Source organism: Melopsittacus undulatus, chromosome 2, assembly GCF_012275295.1.
Source record: "Melopsittacus undulatus isolate bMelUnd1 chromosome 2, bMelUnd1.mat.Z, whole genome shotgun sequence".
NCBI lineage: Eukaryota > Metazoa > Chordata > Aves > Psittaciformes > Psittaculidae > Melopsittacus > Melopsittacus undulatus.
In genome coordinates this window covers 75,658,363-75,680,363 of record NC_047528.1, presented here as the reverse complement: position 1 = coordinate 75,680,363, position 22,001 = coordinate 75,658,363, and the positions used below count along the sequence as shown (strand labels likewise).

General features: G+C 38.1%; 1 protein-coding gene across 2 annotated transcripts in view; it reads right to left on the bottom strand.

Annotated features, from left to right (window-relative positions):
* The window catches only part of GLRA2 (glycine receptor alpha 2), a 127,510-nt gene extending 105,964 nt beyond the window's left edge, over positions 1–21,546 (bottom strand). The window contains exons 1-3 of one of the 2 annotated variants that reach the window (XM_005151450.4): positions 21,201–21,546; positions 18,903–19,036; positions 870–937 (exon numbers count right to left, since the gene is read on the bottom strand). In XM_005151450.4, coding sequence (XP_005151507.1) covers positions 870–937; positions 18,903–19,036; positions 21,201–21,268 — 270 coding nt within the window. In that variant the 5' untranslated portion in view covers positions 21,269–21,546. Of the gene's footprint in view, positions 1–705; positions 774–869; positions 938–18,902; positions 19,037–21,200 lie in introns of both variants that reach the window. The other variant, XM_005151451.4, reaches the window with a different exon arrangement.
* Positions 21,547–22,001: the final 455 nt, after the last annotated feature.

The window sequence follows — 22,001 nt, the reverse complement described above, 5'->3', positions numbered from 1 at the left end:
GGCAATTTTAGAAGAAAAGTCTCATCTTGACATGAAAAATTGAGCTATTTGTTTTTATATGTAACAAAATTTAAACTCTGCAATGTTTCATTTTAGTATATTTTTTGACTGACAGTGTTCTTTGAATTCAGTCAAAATACAAATTTCAGTCAGCTGGGTTCCCTAGTACCCATTTAACCTTCAAAATATCCAAGTTTCTTTATAGAAAAATATGTTTTAGTCATTTAACTCCAGTTGTACATGCACTTCATTTGCTGATATGGCTGCAATGCACAGAGATTTAGCAAAGTTGAACAAGATCGTTCTGGCAGTTCTGTCAGCACAATCTGCAGCAGCAGATAATTCAACATGTGGTGTAAGACCCACTCAAAATATGGAGTGCTTGGCAGGGAGCCCCACAGCTGAGCTCTAACCATTCCTCTGCCTCTTCAGTGTTAATAAAACCTGAAAAAGCTGGTTTTTGCTCACCTATATTTGCTGCCATTAAAGTCAATACAGATTATGTAGGTATGTTTAGACTTGGTAGTTGAGTTTAATGATTTATATATCTTTTTATATAGTTATTTTATATTTATTTTATTTTAATTCAGCTGGTAGGCTTGTAGTAGCTTAAAAATTTAGGAATGTCCTCACATTCTGAATATCTCTATTCTACATCACATCCCACTCCTTCACAAGATGGCTTCAATGACCAGTCCCACTCACCATTGTAGTTTCTGCTATTGAACCAAAGCTGTTGATAAATATGTTGCAGGTAACATTTACAGGAGGACCTGCAAGTTGAACAATAAATAGAAAAATTGACAGGTTGTGTTCATGACATATATTAAGTATTGTTGTTCTCTTGCCAATGGCATCATAGGACTTACCATTGTGGTTTCTGTGACTGATCCAAAACTGTTGATAAAAATATTGCAAGTAACGTTTACTGGAGGACCTGTGGAATGCAATAAAAATGTTGCAATATACATTGAAACAAAAGTACAGATCCCTCAGCCTCCGTACAGTCTGGTACAGATGTGGCTGAAAACAAGTGAAAAGTGAGTTTTCCCAAACAGATCATGTAAATATTGATTAAAAACATCATTAACAGTAATTTAATTAACCTAGTTTCATTGGAAGTTGTTATATAAAAACACAGAACTACATCCTTGCATTTAAGTATTTATGAGAAGAGTTCAGTGAGGGCATGAGTATAACAGTTTTTTCTTTATCCACTGTACCAGTGCAGAATATGCTTTAGCTTTACAAACACTCCTCTCTCATTTCCTTCTCAGACTTAAAATTAGAATATTATCTCTCCACATTTATTCCACTCTGTATGCAAAGTCTTGCCACTGAAATTCTCAACAAGGACTACTTTTCACATTGACTCAAATCCACTGCTTGGACAAGCAGCTTTTTGTGTACCTGATCTGAAGATGTCTGCATTTTCATAAGCAAATATTGCAGCAATATCTGTTCTGGCTCAACATAGCTTTTGTTAAACAGCTATTTGTAATCTCTTCCCTCCCAGACCCTTTCCAGTTTTTCAGCGGTCATTGACATGTAGCAGAGTGAATGGGGAGTTAATATTTAATTAGTTGTCTGTTAGCCACCTAGCTTCTTAGGTGCGATGAAATAAACAGGGGTTCACAACTGAATCAAAAATGATTAATGCTAAATACCTAAATTTCAGTCGCACAAAAGTTAGTACAAACATTGAGTATCAAGTACATTCTTATCTCTTTTCTCATTATTTTATTCACATAATTTTCCTAATATTAAAAAATTATGTCAGTGCACAGAATATAAATAGCTACATTTGGTTTCATATTTAGACCTGAAATTGTTTTACAAAAGATGGAAGCATGACTACTTTCTTTTTTGAAAAATGGAAAGATAAGTAATGTGTCAGGAATGCTTGCTACCCTGGTCATCTTTCTGTCTTCCCTATCTGGAAATGGCCTCAAGGGAGGATTTGCTTCTGGCTTCAAAGTAAGGCTGGACAGTTTGTAGTTCTGGATCCTCCTCCTTGTCCTTCACAAATATAGGAATGACTTTTTTCCCCATGATGAAGAACCTCCTCTAATGGCCATAAAATTTCAAAGATAACTAAAAATGGCTTCACAATACCATCAGCCAGCTCCCTCAGCACTTGTGGGTGCTTCCTATGTGATTACAATGGACTTATCTGTACCCAGTTTGCCTAAATGCTCTGCAGTCTGATTCTTCTCCACTGAGCTTTCCTTGATCTGGACTTTCCCACAGGTCTCAGAGGTGTGGGATTCCTGAAGACCTTATCAGTGAAGACTGAGGTGAAGAAAGCATTGAATGCCTTGTCATTTTCCCATGTGTTTTGTCAAATTTTCTTTAATCTTATCGTGTTGTATTGCAAAAGCTTCCAAATGTGAGCACCATGACTTTCAATTCTGAGTGCCAGCAGCAGCCAGTAAACATGCTTACCCGTGTTAGGAAATGTGCGACCGCACCACAGATTTCAGTTCAGATGAACACTAAGTAGGTATGTGCTAGAGCACTGTACTTTACAACAAAGAAAACAGAAAATATCTGCCTTCATTTCTCTACGCAATTGTGTCATGTCTTTTACTTTCTTTCTGCTGGTAGATGTAAAAAGAAATGTAGGAATGTGGACCCTGGGAGCTACTAACTTGTCAGCCTCAACTCTGTGCCTGGGAAGATCATAAAACAGATTCTAGAACAGAAGCTATGCTAAGGCCCATGGAGGACAGAGAAGTGATTTGAGACAGCCAGCATGGCTTCACCAGAGGCAAGTCCTGTCTAACCAACCTAGCAACCTTCTGTTGTAGAGTGACTACATCAGTGAAGAAGGGTAGAGCTGTGAATGTTGTCTGTCTGGATGTCTGTAAGGCTTTTGACAGAGTCCTTTATGACATCTTTCTCTCTATATTGGATACAATGCGTGCTCACAGCCCTGAAAACATTCAAGATGGGATTGGACTTGGCTCTGAGCAGCCTGATACGGTCGAAGATGTCCCTACTCACTGCAGGGAGTTTGGACCAGATGATCTTTAAAGGTCCCTTCCAACCCAAACAATTCTATAATAAATTAATCTATAATAATATATTCTATAATATAATATAATTATATTCTATAATTTTTGCCAGCAAAACTGATCATGTTTTCTTCCTCCGCGGAGTTTCCTGGAAAGAGTTTTGTCAGTCACATTTCACCAATTCAGGTTTTTCCTGATCATTTATATTTGCTTATAAACTTAAAAAATGTAATGCAAGATTTACAACTAAATGAGAACTGAATATATTTACTAGAATATCTTAAAATCTAGCATTTGATCACATAAATCACAGATTCTAAGCTAGAAGACCAACTTTCTGTTAAAGTCACTCTGCTGCTGATGGGGTTTCTAAATGTACATAACAAAGATGAGCTAAATGAAGTAGATAAGAAAAAGATAACTAACTGAGCACTGAAGTTGGCTATGTTTTTATTCTTTTGTATTGATCTTTCAGGTTTATTTTACTGTTAATATTCCAGCGGGGAAGAGGTGTATAGGTCTCGTACATCTTAAGAATGTACACTGTGTCCTATGAGATTTTTCTGATCTAATAATTAATTTAAAATGAAAGCAGTAAATTTCTATGAAATATAGCCAAGGTTTGAGAACACGATCTAAAACTCTTCAAAGACAAAGGAAATATTTGATTTGTCTTTATTGCTTAAAATCTAAAAAGAGTTGTCATTTCCTCTAAAAAAATAAGCAAACTATACTTTATAATGAAATCCCTTTTCCCCCACTTTTTTTATTTTTGCCACCTCCAATGCAACAGGGTAACAGTCCAGATGCATTTCAGGCACATTTGAGATAATCAAAGTGATGTTCAAGTCACAAGGAAAATGTCTGTTTCTTGAAAGGACAGAGGTGAAAAAAGAAAAAAAAAAGAAAAGCCCAAACAGGTAACTAATGCTCAAAGCCATCAGACAGCAGCAGATCTCTTGTATTCTGACAAACAGTTAAGATACTGTTTCTGTTCCCTACACTCCCATCCCCCTGCAAATACTGCCAGTCAAGTCAACTACTGCTCCAATATGCTGCCTTATGGAAAAACTCTGACATTTTGATGCATTACACACCTCATGTGACTTCAGGGTACTTGGCACTTACAGAAAGTCCTCAGAACTCATCTGCTCATCCTACCCATGAGAAACCTGACTATACCAAATATTTCCCTGAATTTGCTGTGGCATGTTGCCTCACAACTCCTGTACCAAAGGTGTCTGTGACCTTGTCTGGTTGCCTGGCTAGAGAGTGAATCCTTTCCTTGTCAGTTGCCAGAGGGGGTGAATCCATCCCACTGCATGGGTGAATCCCCATGTTGACTGATGAGAGCTGAAAGATGTATGCTGAGCCCCATCCAGCTGCTAACTGCAGCTTTTGCTGAATATTCTCCAGTCTTGATAACACACAGCCCGAAAGCTTCCTTCATTTGGTATGTTCTTGAGCAGACCTACTTGTACTCTTGCCCTGGAGATCATCCTAACTGCAACTAACCATATCTGTATTCACACATCCATCCTAACGGCTGCACCTGGCAGCCTTTTTCTCTTCACATTAATTTCAGACATATAGATAAAATATCATTAGGGGGAATATTATAATCATACAAGAGATTTAAAATGATAACTGTGCACTTGCTAATTTTCTTTTATATGTCTATTGTTAAGGGGTTTTGTAGGGCAAGCTAAAATACCATACACACACAGAACTGTGGGCAAATCAGAGAGATGCGGAAGTAAAAATGAGAGATAATGAGGCAGAACCACCTCATGGAATGGCAGTGGAAATTTTGGCAAGATGTTTACAGATCTGTGAAGAATCTTCTGTGTTTCTCTATATGTAGTAGATTTTGGTTTACCTTCTGATTTTGGTTCATGTGCAAGTGGTACAAATGGAAAGATATTTTTCCCACCATCTCAGTGCATACACAGGGAACAAAGGTGAGTTGAACTGCCTTTCTTACCTTATCACAGAGAGCAAAATAAGCATCAGGACTGTTTCAAAAAACTAAAATCAATCCCATCTGACTGTGGGGATGGAGTAGGTTCCCAGGAACAGGACCAAGGTGCAAATTGAGGGGGCAGTGAACCCACTAGGGACTGAGTTTCCTTTCATCTGTGGAACAGGTATTTCATGTCTGAGATCAAACAAGGGAGGTGATAAAATATGGGTGAGAGCAGGACAAAGACCCACATGCTGACCTGAACACTGGTAACAGAGGTCCCAGGGCAGCAGGGAAGGGTAGCAGAGCTTGTTGGAGATGGTTTCTTAATTGCCAGTTCTGAAGGCAGCTGTGGGTTTAGCAACCATTTATCCTCAACCAAACTGAACAGCTTCTGAGCTGTCTTCTTGAGACCTGAAACGGATCTAATCCCTATGGAGGGCTCTGCTTTTGCAGCTACAATTCTACAGGTGCCTGAATTAGAACTTCAAAAGCTTGCCAATGCACATCTTCATGGCCCTCCAGGCACATCCCTGTAAGTCAAACAGCAAGGCTAGACTACTGCTGGGACACCTCAGATGGCCATGGTCATTAGACAGGAGCAAGTGGCTTGTCTACCTTCATCACTGTGCAGACTATGGCAGGCAGAGTAAGGACTGCAGAAGTGCTATCAAGGCAGTTCAGCCAACTTCGTGGTCAGGGCCCATGGATATTGGGCCAAGGAGAGAAAGGTAGCTTTGATGTGCTAGAAAAATTCCTCTGAGCCACAGAGATCCTGTAGCTACTCCAGAAGCAGCTCAGCTTGCATACTTGTTTTCAAGGATCTGTATAATTCATAGTCCAAATCCTGATGAGAAAATTCACATGATTTAACAAACTTGAGCTTCTAATAAGAAAGTAGGAGGTAGACCATAGGTAGTCTTTATTGCAAGTACCTAGGTAAGCCTTTTCTCTTTCCTTATTGTTCTGCTTTTGGGGAAAAACAATGTTTCCCTCCATTTCAGCAGAATCATCTTATTAGACTGTTAACAGCAAGGGAATCAGTCACAGAAGGCAAAATTAATGGCAGCAGGAAAACATACTTATCCTAAGTCTTAAAAATCTAGATGACATTTCTTGCTGGGGAGTGATGCCTTTCATTTATGAGGTTGTCTTTCTGTGGGATTCCTGTAGAGTATGCACTCACCCTGACTCCCCAGGTATAGTGATGGCCGGTAAACTGAGAATTCCTTCTTCTTTGGAAGCACTTGCCACAGCCCAGAGTATCCCAGAAATTATTATGTCACTTTTATTATTCATTGATGACAATTGTACCTACTAAACAAACAAACAAAAAAAAACTCCAAATGAAAAAAAAACAGAAAGGCACAGATTTCAGGAACCTGTGGAATACAGTAATTGCATGGTGCTTTGCACTGATGCAATTTGCTTGAAAAATCAAATAAGAAAATTATTGTTCTGCTTCATCAAGCTAAAACCAACATCCTCTGAAAGTTCATCTGTCATATATAGTAACTTAACTTGCCAAGAATGTCATATCTCCTGATGGGAATGTAGCAACAGTTTTAGGTGCTTGCTGTTATACGTGAGACTCAGAACCATATTCTGTGACATCAATTATTATCAAGAGAATAAGACTAAGAACCCCAAAGGCACTTATAGGGCCAGAGCAAGACCTGCAGAGACCTTTAGGTGTCTAAATCCTCTTCAGGACTATCTCCCACTGATATCACTGAGCCCAGATACTACCAAGTATCTGAGGAATATATGTGAGCAACACCTCTTATGACAATTACGTTTACAGACTGGAGGAAACACAACATGACCTACCCAAAGCAGCTGAGAGACAGAGGCAGGGCTGAATAGAATTTGCAGGAAAGCATTACAGAGAAAGTAAATTTTTTTTCCCCTAGTTTCAGGTGCCTATTTCCAGACGTGCACATGGAGGAGTGTGTTGTAAATAAACAAATTGTCATAAAGAGAACTCTTCTCTTACATCAAGATTTGAGCTGTGTCCCTTTACTTGGTTAACTTGAGAAACAACTCACCAAAATCATGGCCTTATGTGACCTGGATATAAAAAGGGCATACAACCTTCTGAACCTGAAAGCTCTTCTCCAGCAAAATGCCACTAAGGCCTCACAAGACAAATATTCCAGTGATTGTCAGATCCAGGTGATTACAGTATGAGACACAGAAAGAAAATTTCTCTGGAGTAAGTACAGCTAAAGCCATCAATATATATACATTGACAGTCTGAGGTCAAACAGTATGTAATCAATTTCAGAAGTGGTATGTGAGCTTTCAGCTGCAGGACTATTGCTGAATGTAATGGGAGTCATGCCAGTGAAATCCTATCAACTTTTCACAAAAGCAGAATCCCTGCTAAGATGCATTTTTTATGTGCTTTTAATGCACTTGTGAAAATTCTTGGTTTGGCAAGCTTCACATTCATTGAAAACCTTTGTCCACAGACCCAGCACTGGAAGAGGAAGGTAAGTCTCACACTACAAAACCTCTTCAGTTCTGCAGTTGGCATTACAAGATAGTCTACGATCTGTTCACTCTTCCCTGACTCTTTCTGCTGAGGCTGATAACAGAAACATATATTACTGTCAGCTCTGGGGTTCAGTGGAATATTTTCACATAGGTTATCTAATAGACAGTGCACAAGAACAATATTCAGGCAATATTTTATTTTACTGCAGAATGAAAAGCCCTTTAAACAGTTGACATGCTCCTGATTTATCCAGCTAACCTGAGCTAGTCTGCAAAGAATATATAGCCATCGGATACATATAGCAGTCACATTGAATTGTACAAATGTGCTGGAGCTGGCTTTCACATAGGTAGTTTGAGGGCTGCTACTGATGTAGTTATGGCAGGCTGGAATTCACTGGAGGCCATTAACCTCAGGCATTATAGCTTGTGCTGAGCTCTTTATCATGTCGGTGTGGCACAGAGCACCTCTGAGCAAATTACTTGAAAGCTAACTCAGATATTTCTACACAAGCTTCAGTCGTACTTGTGACTGAGTGCAGCCAGTCCCAGAGCTAAGGCCTTCCATGTGCAAATTAGTCTGTGGGAGTAAATCTAAAAACCAGTGAATCACAAAACTTACGTCCGGAAACTTCCTGTTGGAACTATGAGCCTACAATGCAAAGTTGATTAGTACTTATGTCAACTTTGAAAATATTCAAATAAATTATTTAACTCTTCATATGTCCATCAAAATTTGTTTTTTATCTCTGAGCTCTCCACTCTTCTTTCAAATATTTCCATTCCAAGTCATAACAAGCACATCACTGCATGTCATGTCTTTCTGAAGTCTTCCTTCCTCCAGTGCAATAGAGCAATGGGTTGTATTTAGGGAAATTGAATTGGTTGCTTTTCTTATGACATAAAAAGATCCAGGCACCGTCTTCTTATCACAAAAGAATGTTCACTGAAGTGAGCAAATAGAGAGGCAGAGGGTCTCAGCCCCACCAGGAGAAAGTAGCAGAGATCCTCCTCAAACCTTATTCTGAGGAACTGCTTGGTTGCTTTGCACTAACGGAGACAGAGCTCTTCACTGCTGATCGGTGTGTGAACTGCATGTGTGCAGAGGCCTCCTGGGATGTTCCCAAGTGTGGTTAAATAAAAGATGGTATTGCATGTCTTGTCATGAAATTTGCACTCCAGTGTAGAGTCAGTTAAACTCCTCCTAAGTAATCTTACTTTTAATAATATTTTACAAAGTCAGTGTAGACAACACATCTAAGAGGCTGCATGGAACCACAAGATAAAAGATTTTCACTGCAAAGAGAAGGCAGGAGGGAAGGTCTACTTAGTGGAAAAGAGAAGTATTAATAAAGATACTGAAATGTTGTGTATCAGTCTAGGTTTCTATTTTCAGTCATAATGAACATCTGCGCTCTGCTCAGCATATCTCAAAATATTTATTTTTAAAAAGCCAAAAACAATTAGAACTTTTTTGCTTTTTAAAATTATATTTATTTGTTCTTTCTCTGTGATTCTGATCTTGCACTGCAGGAATTAATGAAAACTCAGTTATAAATGTCAATAGGTACAGTCTCAAGCACATGTCCACAGAAAGGTCTCAGAATCTATTTTAACTCCTTTATTTTGTTCGTTTGAGCCTCACATATTCACTGTATTTCACAGTTCTGACAGCTTTTCCTTTAATCCCTCCATAATATTCCTTGTTTTAACTGTTTGAAGGCCTACACAAGACTGAGAAAAAGAGCAGCTTGGGTGACTAAAATTATGAGCAGACATTGATTTATGGCTGCTAGGGAATTATACACCAAATGATATATGAGACACAGATGAATGATGGGATTTGGACAAATGGGATAGCTTAGGCATAGGGATAAATGGCAACAGAAATGATCAGGAGCTGGTATAGATGGAAATATGCAGCTGGTCAGAGGCATACAGATCCCACTACATCTAGCACTAAAAAAATAAAATTTTCTTTTTATTTTCAAAACTTTTCCATTTTTTGCCTCCTTATACTTCCACTAATTTCCATACAATCTGTGCAGAATATTACTTTGAAATTAATTCCTCCCTTCTGACTCTCAGCTTCAATGCTCCTATCATCTGACCTGTTGCGTGTTTCTTCCAGCCTCCTATCCCTCCCATTCAGATATCCCCCCTTCCTTTGGAACCTCCTTAATGGTCTCCCACATTCTGAATACCAAAAAGGATCTGTCTTGCAACTGCAAGACATCCTTAAGGCACTTCTTGGGTGTTTTTCACCAGGATTTTTTTCAGTCATCAGTTCTCCCTGTATATAAAATGTCTGGAAGAATGGGAGATGCTATGAGAACTCTTCACCAGCCTCAAAAATTAGCATCTTATAAAGTGACTAACTTACTCTTTTATCAATACCAAATCAGCTTTATGATGCAGGATGTTCACTGCATTGCTGAGAGAAGCATCAAATGGCTTTCGCATAGGCTTAGACCTCTGCTGACATTAAGCCCGTTGCAGGGTCAAAGCGTCTGGTCTTTTTCTGGTTTCTACCGCCAATAGCTATGCTGAGTAGGAGTCTTCTAAAAGTCATCCAAATGAGACTATATACACACTGATGAATTTACTGGCTTGAATTGAATTTGTCCTTAATTATTTTTTAATTTTGATAAGTAAAATGTTTTATTTTATTAAAAAAAAGTTAAAATCTGTTTTTAACAGATTATATGTGCTTTACCTCATGCAAAACACACCACAGAAGTGTGACAAAATCAGAATTCTCAGGGATATGGAACCAAAGAGCTGCAAAATTATTCTCAGAAGTATAGAGCCAAAGAGCTGAAAAATTTTCTCAGATGTTTATTTTTAGGATAGCTCCTGTAACCAGACTGACCAAAGGCTTTTTACACCTCAGACTTTTCCATCGGATGGGATATCACTGTCTGGAAGGGAAAATTGCTGCATTTTGAAATTCTCTTGTGGAGTGGCCACATCTTCATTTTAGTTTGGAATGGGGGAGAGTATGTACATGTGTTTATGCAACAGGCAACAGGCTACATTCAGCTATGGCAAAGAAGGATTTTTTACATATGCTCCTGATTTGGCCCCATGCATGTAATTTTCATGGATCTTTTCAAGAACTGCTTTAAATTGCAGTGTGAGAATTTATAGCAGCATTCTGCCCAATGTGTTACTGTTATTTTATATTTTATTTAGGACTATTTCTTTATTAGACACAGTAAACAGAAAAAGAAGAAGGATTAATCCTGATAAGACAGTTTTACAGCCTAAGACAAAGACACAGACAACACACATTAGGAATATAGTCATTAGAGGCAGCCTAACATAATGAGTATTGATCTGCTAAATTTTAATCTTAGCTTTTCCCTGACTAACTATGCTGGTTTAAGGAAAGCATTTAACCTCTTCTCAGCTATATTTCCCAAGTACAAAAGCAAAGGAGATAACTCATAATGGTGCTCTTGGAATGGAAAAAGACTGAGTTTGTTCATGCAGCATGTATCAATTTAGTACCAGTTTCCATTCTTTAAGGCAAATTACCCAATATTCAGTCACAGATGTGCCCAGCTGCTTCTATGCAGTCCTGGGCTTTGGAGGCACAGAAACACCGAGGTAGGGGTTATCAGCTTTTGGAGAAGAATATCACACTGCTACTGTGCAGCAGCCCAGTGTTTGCTCTAGCCAAAAGAATCTTTGTCCCATGACAAGTGAGAGTTGCTATGATGTCTGATACTTTGATGTGTACCACCACAGGAGGAGCCCTAAGGGCCCTATATAGTCCATGGGCATAGGAAATGCTTCAGCACAGTGGGTTACCACTTGCAGAGAGCAAATAATTTACAATGGGCTCTCTGAGAACCCTTCTGAAACCTTGCTTCTCAGCAAGGTTGAGGCACCTCATTCAAAATCCACTACTCAGACCATTCTCCACCAAAATGTACAACCTTACTGTGAAAAATCAGTCAAGCATATCAGCTCTTCCATCTAACATACATCCAGTTTTGCAGGCAATAACAAAACATTGAGACATTTCATGTAGAAAGTCCTCTCTAGGACTTCTATGCCTGCCTTAGATTGAAGAGATGCAAACTTGTACCTCCTAGGCAGTGGGTTTCCTGGAAAATGAAATAACATTTATTCCATTAATCATAATGCTGCAAAATGGGCCACACAGAATCATTTATAGTCCTTTGTATCAGATACAGAACCTTTCAAGCTGAGGGGAAATTACCAAAAATCTTCTGTGTATTGTAGAGGAAGGCGGGCCACCCATAGACACTGTTTTGTATTTGTAAGATTTTTAAGTGCCCACTGATCCAACCTGAGAGGAATCCCACCCTGAGAGGAATCCCTTTCCTGGGGAATAAATATAAAAGCAGGCTGTGAGATACCTGTTCCATACAGGGAAATGGAGGGGGAACAGTGCCTCATCATAGAATCATAAAATCATAGAACCATAGAATTGTTAGGGCTGCAAAAGACCTTAAGATTATCTGCTTCCAATCAAACAGCCTGGATTTGGCTTAGAAGGGATGTGAGTGCTGAGGCAGCCTGGAGCAATTCTGGGCACACTCAGGAGCAGAACCAAGAGAATATGAGGAAAAGCAGTAATGCACTGCCAGTGTTACAGCATAGGTAAATTGGTAATTCCAGGTGGGATTGTTTGTTTGTGGATTTATATTCCACCTATGTCCAGTTTTAAAAGCTTCCATCTTTTATTGGTTCATGAAGTCTTTATGTTCCCATCCTTCCCAGCTGCTGCCATGTAGCTGAAGCATAAGGAACAATCAATGTGTCTTCATGCTCTTCCAACACTTGATGGTTGCTGGTAGCTGGCACAGTTTAGATAAGCCACTAGGCTGGTCTAATTTATTCCTTCTAAGTAACTGAACACTTGGTGAATGGCACTTTTCTGTCATGAACTGTACTCCTTAGATCTCAAATGGTTTCCAGAATCAGAGCTTTTATATTTCTGTATATTTTGAATTTAAACTATGGACTTGGGCTTTGTAACATTGGCAGGTCGCTGTTTATGCCAGACATTGTGCACTCTTTATCTTAGAGGTGTGCCAGACCCTGTACTGCCCTGTCTGCATCATTTAGGGGAGCTCTTCTTTTCAGACTGTTAAGATCACTCATTTCTGTGAAAGACTATGAAATGCATATTTTGAAGTTGAATCATCAAACATACATTTTCTATTGCCTTAATCGGGGATTTATATTTATATTTCCAGAGGGGGAAAAAAATAAATGAATCTGCCTAATAAAACTGCATATTTCTCTTTTATGTATACATATTCCTAGTTACTGTAGCACTGTTTGTAATAGATTTGCAGTTTAAATTTGTGTACATTTTTGGTGATTATGTGTACATGCTTTTACATATTCTATATTTAAATTAAATGTTTTCCAAAACACAAGATGCTTAATGAGTGACCCAAGGGCATTGGCTTCAGCTGTATAGAAAATTTAAATCTAAACATGACAACAGATGTGATAAAACCCCCTCGATTAAATTAGAACATGATAAAAAAAATAGTGTCTCCTGCTTTGATATCAAAGGTCTTTGGCTCTGCTTTGACATTTGTGTTTCTTAGATTCTCTTGACAGTTTATGAAGCAGCACAGCAGTATTCCATGACAACAGCCACATCTATTGATATCTTTTAATTAAATCATTGGTTTTGCAAGAAAGGCAACATACCAATACAATAAAGATCAGTGTGGCTAACCTTTTAAATATAAAAGAAGACCAGGACAGTTCCTCAGCTTGGATGCCATGCAGCATTGGTTAGATTGTGCCTTACACTGCTACATGCTCACAACCTTTCTGACTTGCTTTGGAGGGAGCTGGCTGCAGGAAGTTCAGAAAGGGATACAGAGAATGAGAAAACAGCTAAGCTGTATAGATAACCAGGGGAGCTGCTCGATCTTGCCGTCTAGCCTCATTTGTCTAGAAGTCTAGACACAACCTAACTAGCCATGCAGTTTCCCCAGCCTACTCATGTTCTGGGGAAGAACATGACGTTAAAAAAAGAGAGGGAGAAGGGCAAGTTCCACATCCCTCTTTATGAACAATTTTGAAAGAAAAACAGTTAAAAGGATCCTTGCATAATTGAGGTAAAAAGGTTTCTGCATGAAAAAGTCCATACCTTGAGCAGGGACTGAACATCATTTCCTTAGCTACATCTTTGCAGTTGAAGAAAAAAGAAGTAAAACCAAACAAACCCAATATCCTGTTAGGAAAGATCCTCATGCAGCATCTAACTGTGTAGTGAGACGTGCATACACAGCTTCATGTGAAAACAGTGTAGTTGTAGGTGTGTTTCAAGGCAGAAAATAAACTGGAAACACACCTTCCAAATAATGGATGCCTGCACATTCCAAGCAACCTGTATTTAGGGAGTGCAATGGCCTTGGCCAGGTAGCCTCCCTTCTCGTACAATGAACCTTTAGCCCATGGCCTACAATGAGAATGCACCAACAGCATGTACTTTCTTACTACATGCCATCATGCCTGAACTGGATTTGAGTCTCCATTGATTAAGGTCCTTTAAGCCTTTGAACTGTGTGGAAAATAGCCCAGTACAGTATACTCCCTGCATCTGACTTCATGTTCAGGAGTTGTTAGCAACTGAAGTCTGCCTTTAAGAAGGTTATTAACCACTGGAGAATGGATCACTGCAGTCCCACACCTATCTTAGGTATGCTTTTCAATTTCTATGTGTTTTACAGGTTGTTTTTCTAACAGGTTTTATTGTGAAGTATCACATCTAGATTAAGTTTGGTTTCTGTGGACAGTTCCTCTTCTCATCATGTACATAGAAGCTGCTTTTATTCATTAAGTCTGATACCAGTAATTTCACCCTTAAATGTCATTCATTGGTTTCCATTCATGCTTTTTTAAGGATTTCATTACTGGTCAACTCAGGGGCCAAATAAATAAACAATGAGCTCAAACATACAGAAAAACTGACCCTTGCTGCCAAAGAGTTAAGGTATTAAAGTGTATAAGCCATTTCCTGTAACAGTTGTCAAGCTAATTTTCAGTAAATTACTTAGTCCACGTGTTTATTATTCAGATATAAACCCGCTGAGTTGGCACGAACATGACATTACACTGCTCTAATTACAGACTAATCTTTTACAACTATACCCACTACACCCCCAAACTGCAACCCTCTAACAAGTCTCTGAGTTCAGAAACAGCATCTTTTGAGTAAGTTAATTCATACTGCATTGCATCATCCAGCTATGAGAGTAACATTAATAAGCAGTATTGCTGCACGTCTCCAGGTACCTCCATAAAAGTCAGAATATTCCTTAGCAAATTACTTAGTGTGAAAGAAAGCACTTAAAACATAGAATGAAAATTCAGTACAGGAGAAAATCACTATTGTCTTCATTGCATACTTTTTTCATACCAAAGATAATAAGCTTCTTGAGCTTTTGGTGACAAACTGCACTTCTCTCCACTCACTGCATGACAGCCAGTCTACTACATAAAGTATCTGGCATAAAGAATGTAGTAGTGCCTATAGAGAAAGTTTTCTCTATCTAATAAGTTCTAGCTTATGTTTAGATTTTAAGTGGGTTTAGAAGATGAAGGTGTTAAAAAGTGGAAATAATTTAGTAATCTCTGAAGTTCAACACCTACTAAGAAATTTTAAATTCAAGCTTTCCGTTAGCCCCATGTCTCATGTTGCGATTAAGTTGCAGATTGACCTATTGTACCATGGCCTTACACACAGTTCTCTTGAGGGAGCCTGAACTGAATATGCACTAATCTGAGATACCACTTCACCATCTCTGGTTTCTACCAACGAGAAAGCACATTCCTGGCTAGTTTTATAGCACAGGTGCCTTACATGACTATTTCTAGTTTTCTTGAGGAAAGTAAAATAAGCAGTGGAGAAATTAAAAGGCATCACTCAGATTTTTTGCTGTTGTTTTTTACCACTAAAAAGACATAACATTGATAATAATCAGGTAAAAAGTACATCATGCAGGGTTCATGCTTTATTGTTTCACAGAAATCTTTCTCAACTGATGTTATAGCTGAAAAAGAAACAGCAGAGCAACTCATATGACTATGAGCGCATTACTTGCTGTCAACAGAAAGGCTCTCAGGGATTTCAATTAGTATTAGATTGCAGTCTTCATATTTACATTTAAAAATGTTCCCCTCTGTGCTCTTACACAAATTACTAGCCTACTCAGATTCAATAAAGGTAAATGTAAGATGAAAAAAATGCACTAAGTATATCACAGTGATTAAAGAAAGGCAACTTTGAGAGCTGTCACTCTGGCACTTCTCTGTGGCTGCTCATCAGAGAGGCAGTCCCTCTCAGTGCCTGGTCATTTTGTATCTGACTGCTTGGTGTGTGAAGAACCAGAAATCCAGTCCTATGCTTTCAAATGATTGTGGAAGACAGAAAGATACAAAGAAGAAAGGATCTTTCAGTATATTTCAGTATACGGTACTTTTACTTAAAAAACAAACAAACTAAGAAACAGAACCCCCCAAAAAAACAAAACCCAACAAAATAAACTGTTTCTGATGTTTGAACTTTTATATATTCACCTGTTGTTCTCTCACTATCTTCTTGAATTTTCTGATTTGTACGAGCAAGTTAGGGAAAAGCAGTAACTAATGATGAAGTGCTTTATCTGGATAAAACACCTTGTTCCAGTAAGTAGCATTTTCCTCTCTTTTTAGAATGTGTAGCCTTTAGTCTACAAATCAGTTAAATAGCTGTACTTTTCCAGTAATTCAGACTAGTCATAAAAGTATATTTCACTATTGTATAATCAGTGGTATGGCTTCTACCTAATCACCTTTCCATGAAAGCAGACTTTTCTGATACTTCTAAATGCCTCCAGTGAGCTCAGATAAGTCTATGTACCTGATCTAAAGCAGAAAAAGCTAGATAAATGCATGAGCAATGGCACAGCTATGTTGATACATGTCTTTTGTGAACTGTAGAAAATAAATATTAGCTCCAAACTACATGCAAAACCACATAGCAGATCCCTAGTTTAAACCATTGTTCCCGTGAAGCTCTTTTGTGTTTGAAAATACAAAAAGTGTTAGAAATTAGGCAATTGTTCCACATTTCATACATCCATCCATTTATATGATTTAGACTATCAGTATTGTACAATACCCTGTATCCCCCAAAAGATCTCAAAGAGATTAATGAATGTTAGAAACTGAAACAATTTGTATTATGGTCACAATAAAACTCAGTACAAAAAAACTTCATAATACTTAACTCCATGCAAGACAGATTTATTTTATCCTCTTGGCAGCTGTACTTCTTATTCTTTAAAAAGAATAAATATGCAGTATAGAGCAAAAAAATGTATTTTCAATTTCTTTAAAAAGTTAACAAGACTTGGGCAACTAGAACATGAGTGTGCATCATAATGACTAATTAAAATGGTTATCAGCTGACAAGGTTTTTATGGGTGCTGCGAAGTTCAAAACTGCATTACTTAACTCTCTAGTTTTGAACTCTGAGATATAAAATACCCTTCAAGGGAACATAGCAAAGAACAAGAAAACCTTTCAGACCCCTCCCCAGAAGACTGAGACTTATGCAAGAGCTCAGAGATGTGAAGTTAGGAAGAAACACTGAAGATGTGTTTGTCACTTCACACTGCTGCAAAGTACTATCCTGCTCTGGAAAGTGACAATAAAAAAATAAATCAAAAATAAGAAACAGCATATTCTTTGCCATTAAGCGTTCATAGGTGTCATCAGGAGCAGCTTCACTTTGGGAACACAAAGGAGCTGTGAGACTTGGAGAGCAGCAGTGTCTGTCAAACAGTTCAGCATGCACCACATAACATTGTCCACACCATACCTGCTCTACCTGCTTGAACATTCTGACAGCAAAGCTTTGAATTTGTCTCCTCCTGTTTTTTTCATGAAACAGCTTTAGGCACGTACTGGGGAACAATAAAGTGCCGTCTTTAAGTCATTCTATGTACAGGGACTGCTACTATTCCTGATTTAATCTGAGCTACAAGAGATGAAGCGGAAGTCTTGTTTTAGTGCCCCTTTCATGTAAAGAGCAGAAATAAGTTTTCAATGATTGCTACATTGATCAATTCAGGGAATTTCTGCCTTTATTTGCATTCTCTAGAACTTCAGTAATATTCATACAAATGCACAAAATGAATACAAGATATACGAATATAAGCTTAGTTACTACAAGCTAATGTGGACTCCAGTTTGGGAACTCCATAAGCAAGCAGCCAAAACAAGCACTTTGTTCCAAATCTTGTAATTTGCACATGTGGAACAGAGACAAGAAACTTATCTTTGATCTAAATTTAATTAAGCACTTTTCTAATTGACATGCGAGCTTCTTTCCTAACAGTTCATTCACTAGCTAAGAAATGACGTGTTTTTCCAGCTGTTATCAACTTTCACAGCACTGCTAACATGGCTTAGTACAGGAAAACATTCATTTCAGTGACCAAAGCTGAGAGATAAGAGTGCAAATGTACATTGGCATCAGATTTGTTAAGGAAGCATTTTATCAGTTTTCAAAGTAAAACCACATTCTAAGCTTTAAATTGTCATAGAAGAGCCAGCTTCACAGAATTACAGAGCTTTCCAGAAATGTTAAAATGTTTGCAGTGAAAATTTCTCTCTCAGCTTCTTTCACTGAAAGCCATAACTCATTCTGTGCTCACTTCCATAGGGATTTAGAAGACTACAGCAAGAAAAACTTGCTGTGAATAGTAATGGTTGCAAAAGAAGTCTCCAGTCCACAGCCTTGTTTGTGCTGGAATGGTGGTGACTCTTCATAGCTCAGCACAAATTTTGGAAGAAAGGGGGGAGTTATGGAAAGAAAACCAAAATATTATTTTTATATTTTTTAGGGATACTGAAAAATAGAATTTTATCATTCAGTCAGCATTCGTAGGATAAAATTTTCTGTGTGCATACCTTGAAGCCTATCTCTCTACTTTGGAGAAAGAGGTTTTACTTTCTTGAAGTTGAATGAAAGCATAGACCTTTTCTTCAGACACTGCTATAAAGAACATGACAGTTCAGCATGGAAGTGTTAAAAGATATTGTCTTCACAGATAAAAATTTCAGGAACAAGTTATCTCAATGTTTTTAGTGTGGAACTAGAATTCTATTTACTACATGGAATTAGCAGAATCTTCAGAAGCATCCTCTGACAGCTAAACATTACTGTAACATGAAAAGAGTTTTTTCAAGCTCTGGACCCATATTACCTACACTGCTCTCCTAGTCCTCCCCATGGGTTAGCCAATCTCCACTATCAAAATGGAAAACTGAAGTTATTGGAAAGAGAATTAGAAACCAGAAGTAAACCCCTCAAAACTGTAATTTGCCCAAAATGTAATTGATTAATTAATTGGAAGTCTTAAAAAACTTACCTTTAAAATTTGGTCTGATTCTAGCATCATACCCCGATGTCCTTCCCATCAATTTGTCCAAAAAATCTGAAGGAGACAGGGTCTGTGAGGGGGATTTTCCAGATCTTGATTCATGTTCTTTACAGAAAGTTGTCCTAAATAAATTATTAGCCACGATTAGCTAATATTTAGCTTGCATTGTATTCAAGTTATGGAAAAATTATAACAGCAAATAAAATTGTCTCAATCCAGTGAATGTAGCAATTATTATTTTTATAGAACAATATAGTCTATTTTTAATCTGAAAACTTTATTCTAGAAATAAAAATGAGCTCAAGGTAATATGCATGGACAATTTGTTATTCAGAAACAAACAAGAAAGCAAACAGCACCCAGCTTTAAAAAGAAATTCATTACCATTGTAAGACTTTAGAAGTTTCAATTTACTTTTCATCTTTATGTCTAGAGCAATCTTACAGGGATTTTGAGATCTTATTTCATATCATTGCTTTTATTGCATGTACACTGTTAAAAGTATATGTCAACAGTGGGTTTGACATAGCCTTAAACTTGCAAACAATAGCTGGTAGCACACACCAAGAAACACTAAAAAATACTGATTTTGTTAATGTTGAGAAGGAGATAGATGCAAAAAAACCCTTTTTTACAGATGCTACCCAACAAATGTTTGACTTATGCTAGTGAATGTCTGGAGTCTTCCCCAACATGGCAAAAAGGGTTCCAGAGCCAGCCACATCTGATCTTAGGGGATTTTTATCAGTAAATATCAAGTAACAAAAAAAAAATCTATCAGTACTATTACCAGATGATATTTATATGAAGGCTCTCAAAATACTTCTCTGCTATCAGAATTTAAGAGCAAACTTCTGATATATCATGCATGTTAAATGGTTTGTACATAGCATATTACATATTGCAAATACATTATTTACGCAGAAAAAGAGAATATAGGATTTCTCATGGTTGTCCCCTAGGGAAAAAGAAACTAGAATGAAATGGTCATATTTGGTGTGTAGAGGCACAGATTTAATCATAAAGCATTATCTGATTCTTAAATAACCAATTTCACTGTATCTATGTTTCAACATAATATTTGAGCTATATTAAAAGTAATTCTATGACTGTGTCTTCTTATATATTTGGCCAAAGGGAGCCACTCAGTTTCAGGAGTCCTTCTTGGGGGGGGGGGGGGGGGGGAGGGAGGGGAGCTTCATGCATCTATACACACATCTAAAAAAATTATATATATATATACAAGCATCTGAAATGAGAAGCAAATAGCAAACCTTTATCCTTTTACAGAAGCACTGGAACTTTTAAAAGGCAAGGTGATAGTAAATTAGCGTGATTCCCCACATTTTTTTCAGTTTCCATTTACAGGAGGCAGTTTTTTCTTTTTGCTTTTGCCAATGACATATATTATTACAAAATACCTTTGATTGCTAATACATAATATTATCCACTTGTATCCTAAACCCATTCACCTAAGGTAAAGACTGCAAATTAATCCAGTGCACGTATTTGGGGTGTTCCTATACAAATTACTCATGTTTTCATTCAAAGCTCACTAGTTATGACTTGCATTGGGATCCCAGATTCATGGATATGATCACTATTTCACTCTGTCACAGTATGTATATACCTCATCATTCATATAAACTCACTTTATATGTGTACATGTAGATATACAACAGCGTACAGCATAATAATGAGTAGTAGCTGTAATGGTGTTTTGATTACTAGGACTGACCTGTTTGCTCCATACAGCAAAAAGTCAATAGCTGAAGCAAAAGATCATGAAATGTTGAGAAAATTTCAAAACAGTTGTGTGTGCTAGCACTTTAAGTGAACACAGAACTGGTCTGATTCAGGGTTTTCCCAAAAATCAGAGGGCTGATTCTGTAATTTCAAATAACTACATGCCTGACAAAACTGGTGCAATCATTTCCAAATGTTGAAAAGAAGAGAACCAAAGCAACTTCCTAAACAACCTCCAGTGGGAAGAGAGAATTTGCGTTTTGGAAGAAAAACTGAAGAAAATGTTTTTAGCTATGTTAATACTCAGTGAAAAAACATGTCTTTGAATCAGAGAAATGCAAAAAAAAACTTGAGATTATTATTTTTTGTGTTTGTTACCAAGCAACGAGCCTCCGAGTGTATAAAGGATAGCCTATACAGAATTAGCATGAAATACTCTCAAATACAGCAAACAAACTAGGTAATGTGAAATAGTATTTTTATAGTTATGATTTCCACAACCTTTTCACAAATATTATCACACAGAGTTGTATCACCTACCTGAAGTGGTTTGTCTCTAAGAAAAATGCAAACAAGGTTGTCAAAATTTTCACTAGCTGCCGGTTCATTCCTCCTGCTTTCTGTGATGATTTGGAAAATATCCCAGAAACGATTCCAGAGAGATGCAGGGAAAAAGTAAGCTGGTGCTGCTTAGATTCCCAAATTCAGCAATAATTTAATTTTCTTGACAATCAGGAAGAGAAGATCTGGATCTCTACAAACTGGGGGTAAAAAAGAAGTGCCAGTCCTTGGACTCATGGTCAGGTCAAGCCTAGGCTCATCTCCAGCAGCCAGCATGAAACAGACAAAGCACCAGACCTGGTTGTTCCCCCACTTAGCTTTTGGTGGTGTGTGGGGGGAATGAAATTAAAACAAAAAAAAAAAAAAAGGAAATAAAAAAAAAAGAAGAAAGAAAGAGTAAAGGAAAGGAAGAGGAAACCCAGCTATGCAAGGAGCATCACGAAAAGGGGAATAGCGCTGAGAGCCGTTCTGTTGCTGGTATGTTTTATTCCCCTTTTGCTTTGAAAATTAGTATTTATGACTGGTGCCTGGGCTACTGGGTCGGTCCGGTTTTCCCCTCTTTGGGCAGGGAGGCGTCGGCGCTGCCGGGGGGTGGGGGGGGGGGGGACAGGGAGGGAGAGAGGAAGGGATAGAAGGAAGGATGAAGGAGGGAGGGATGGACCGGGCGGGGGCCGCGGGGAACCCCGGCGCCTGTGCTGGAATGAGGCGGGAGGGAGCGCACCGCGCTAGAAATTCAGTACTCGGACAGCTCCGCGCCCTCCACTGCGCATGCGTCTGGTC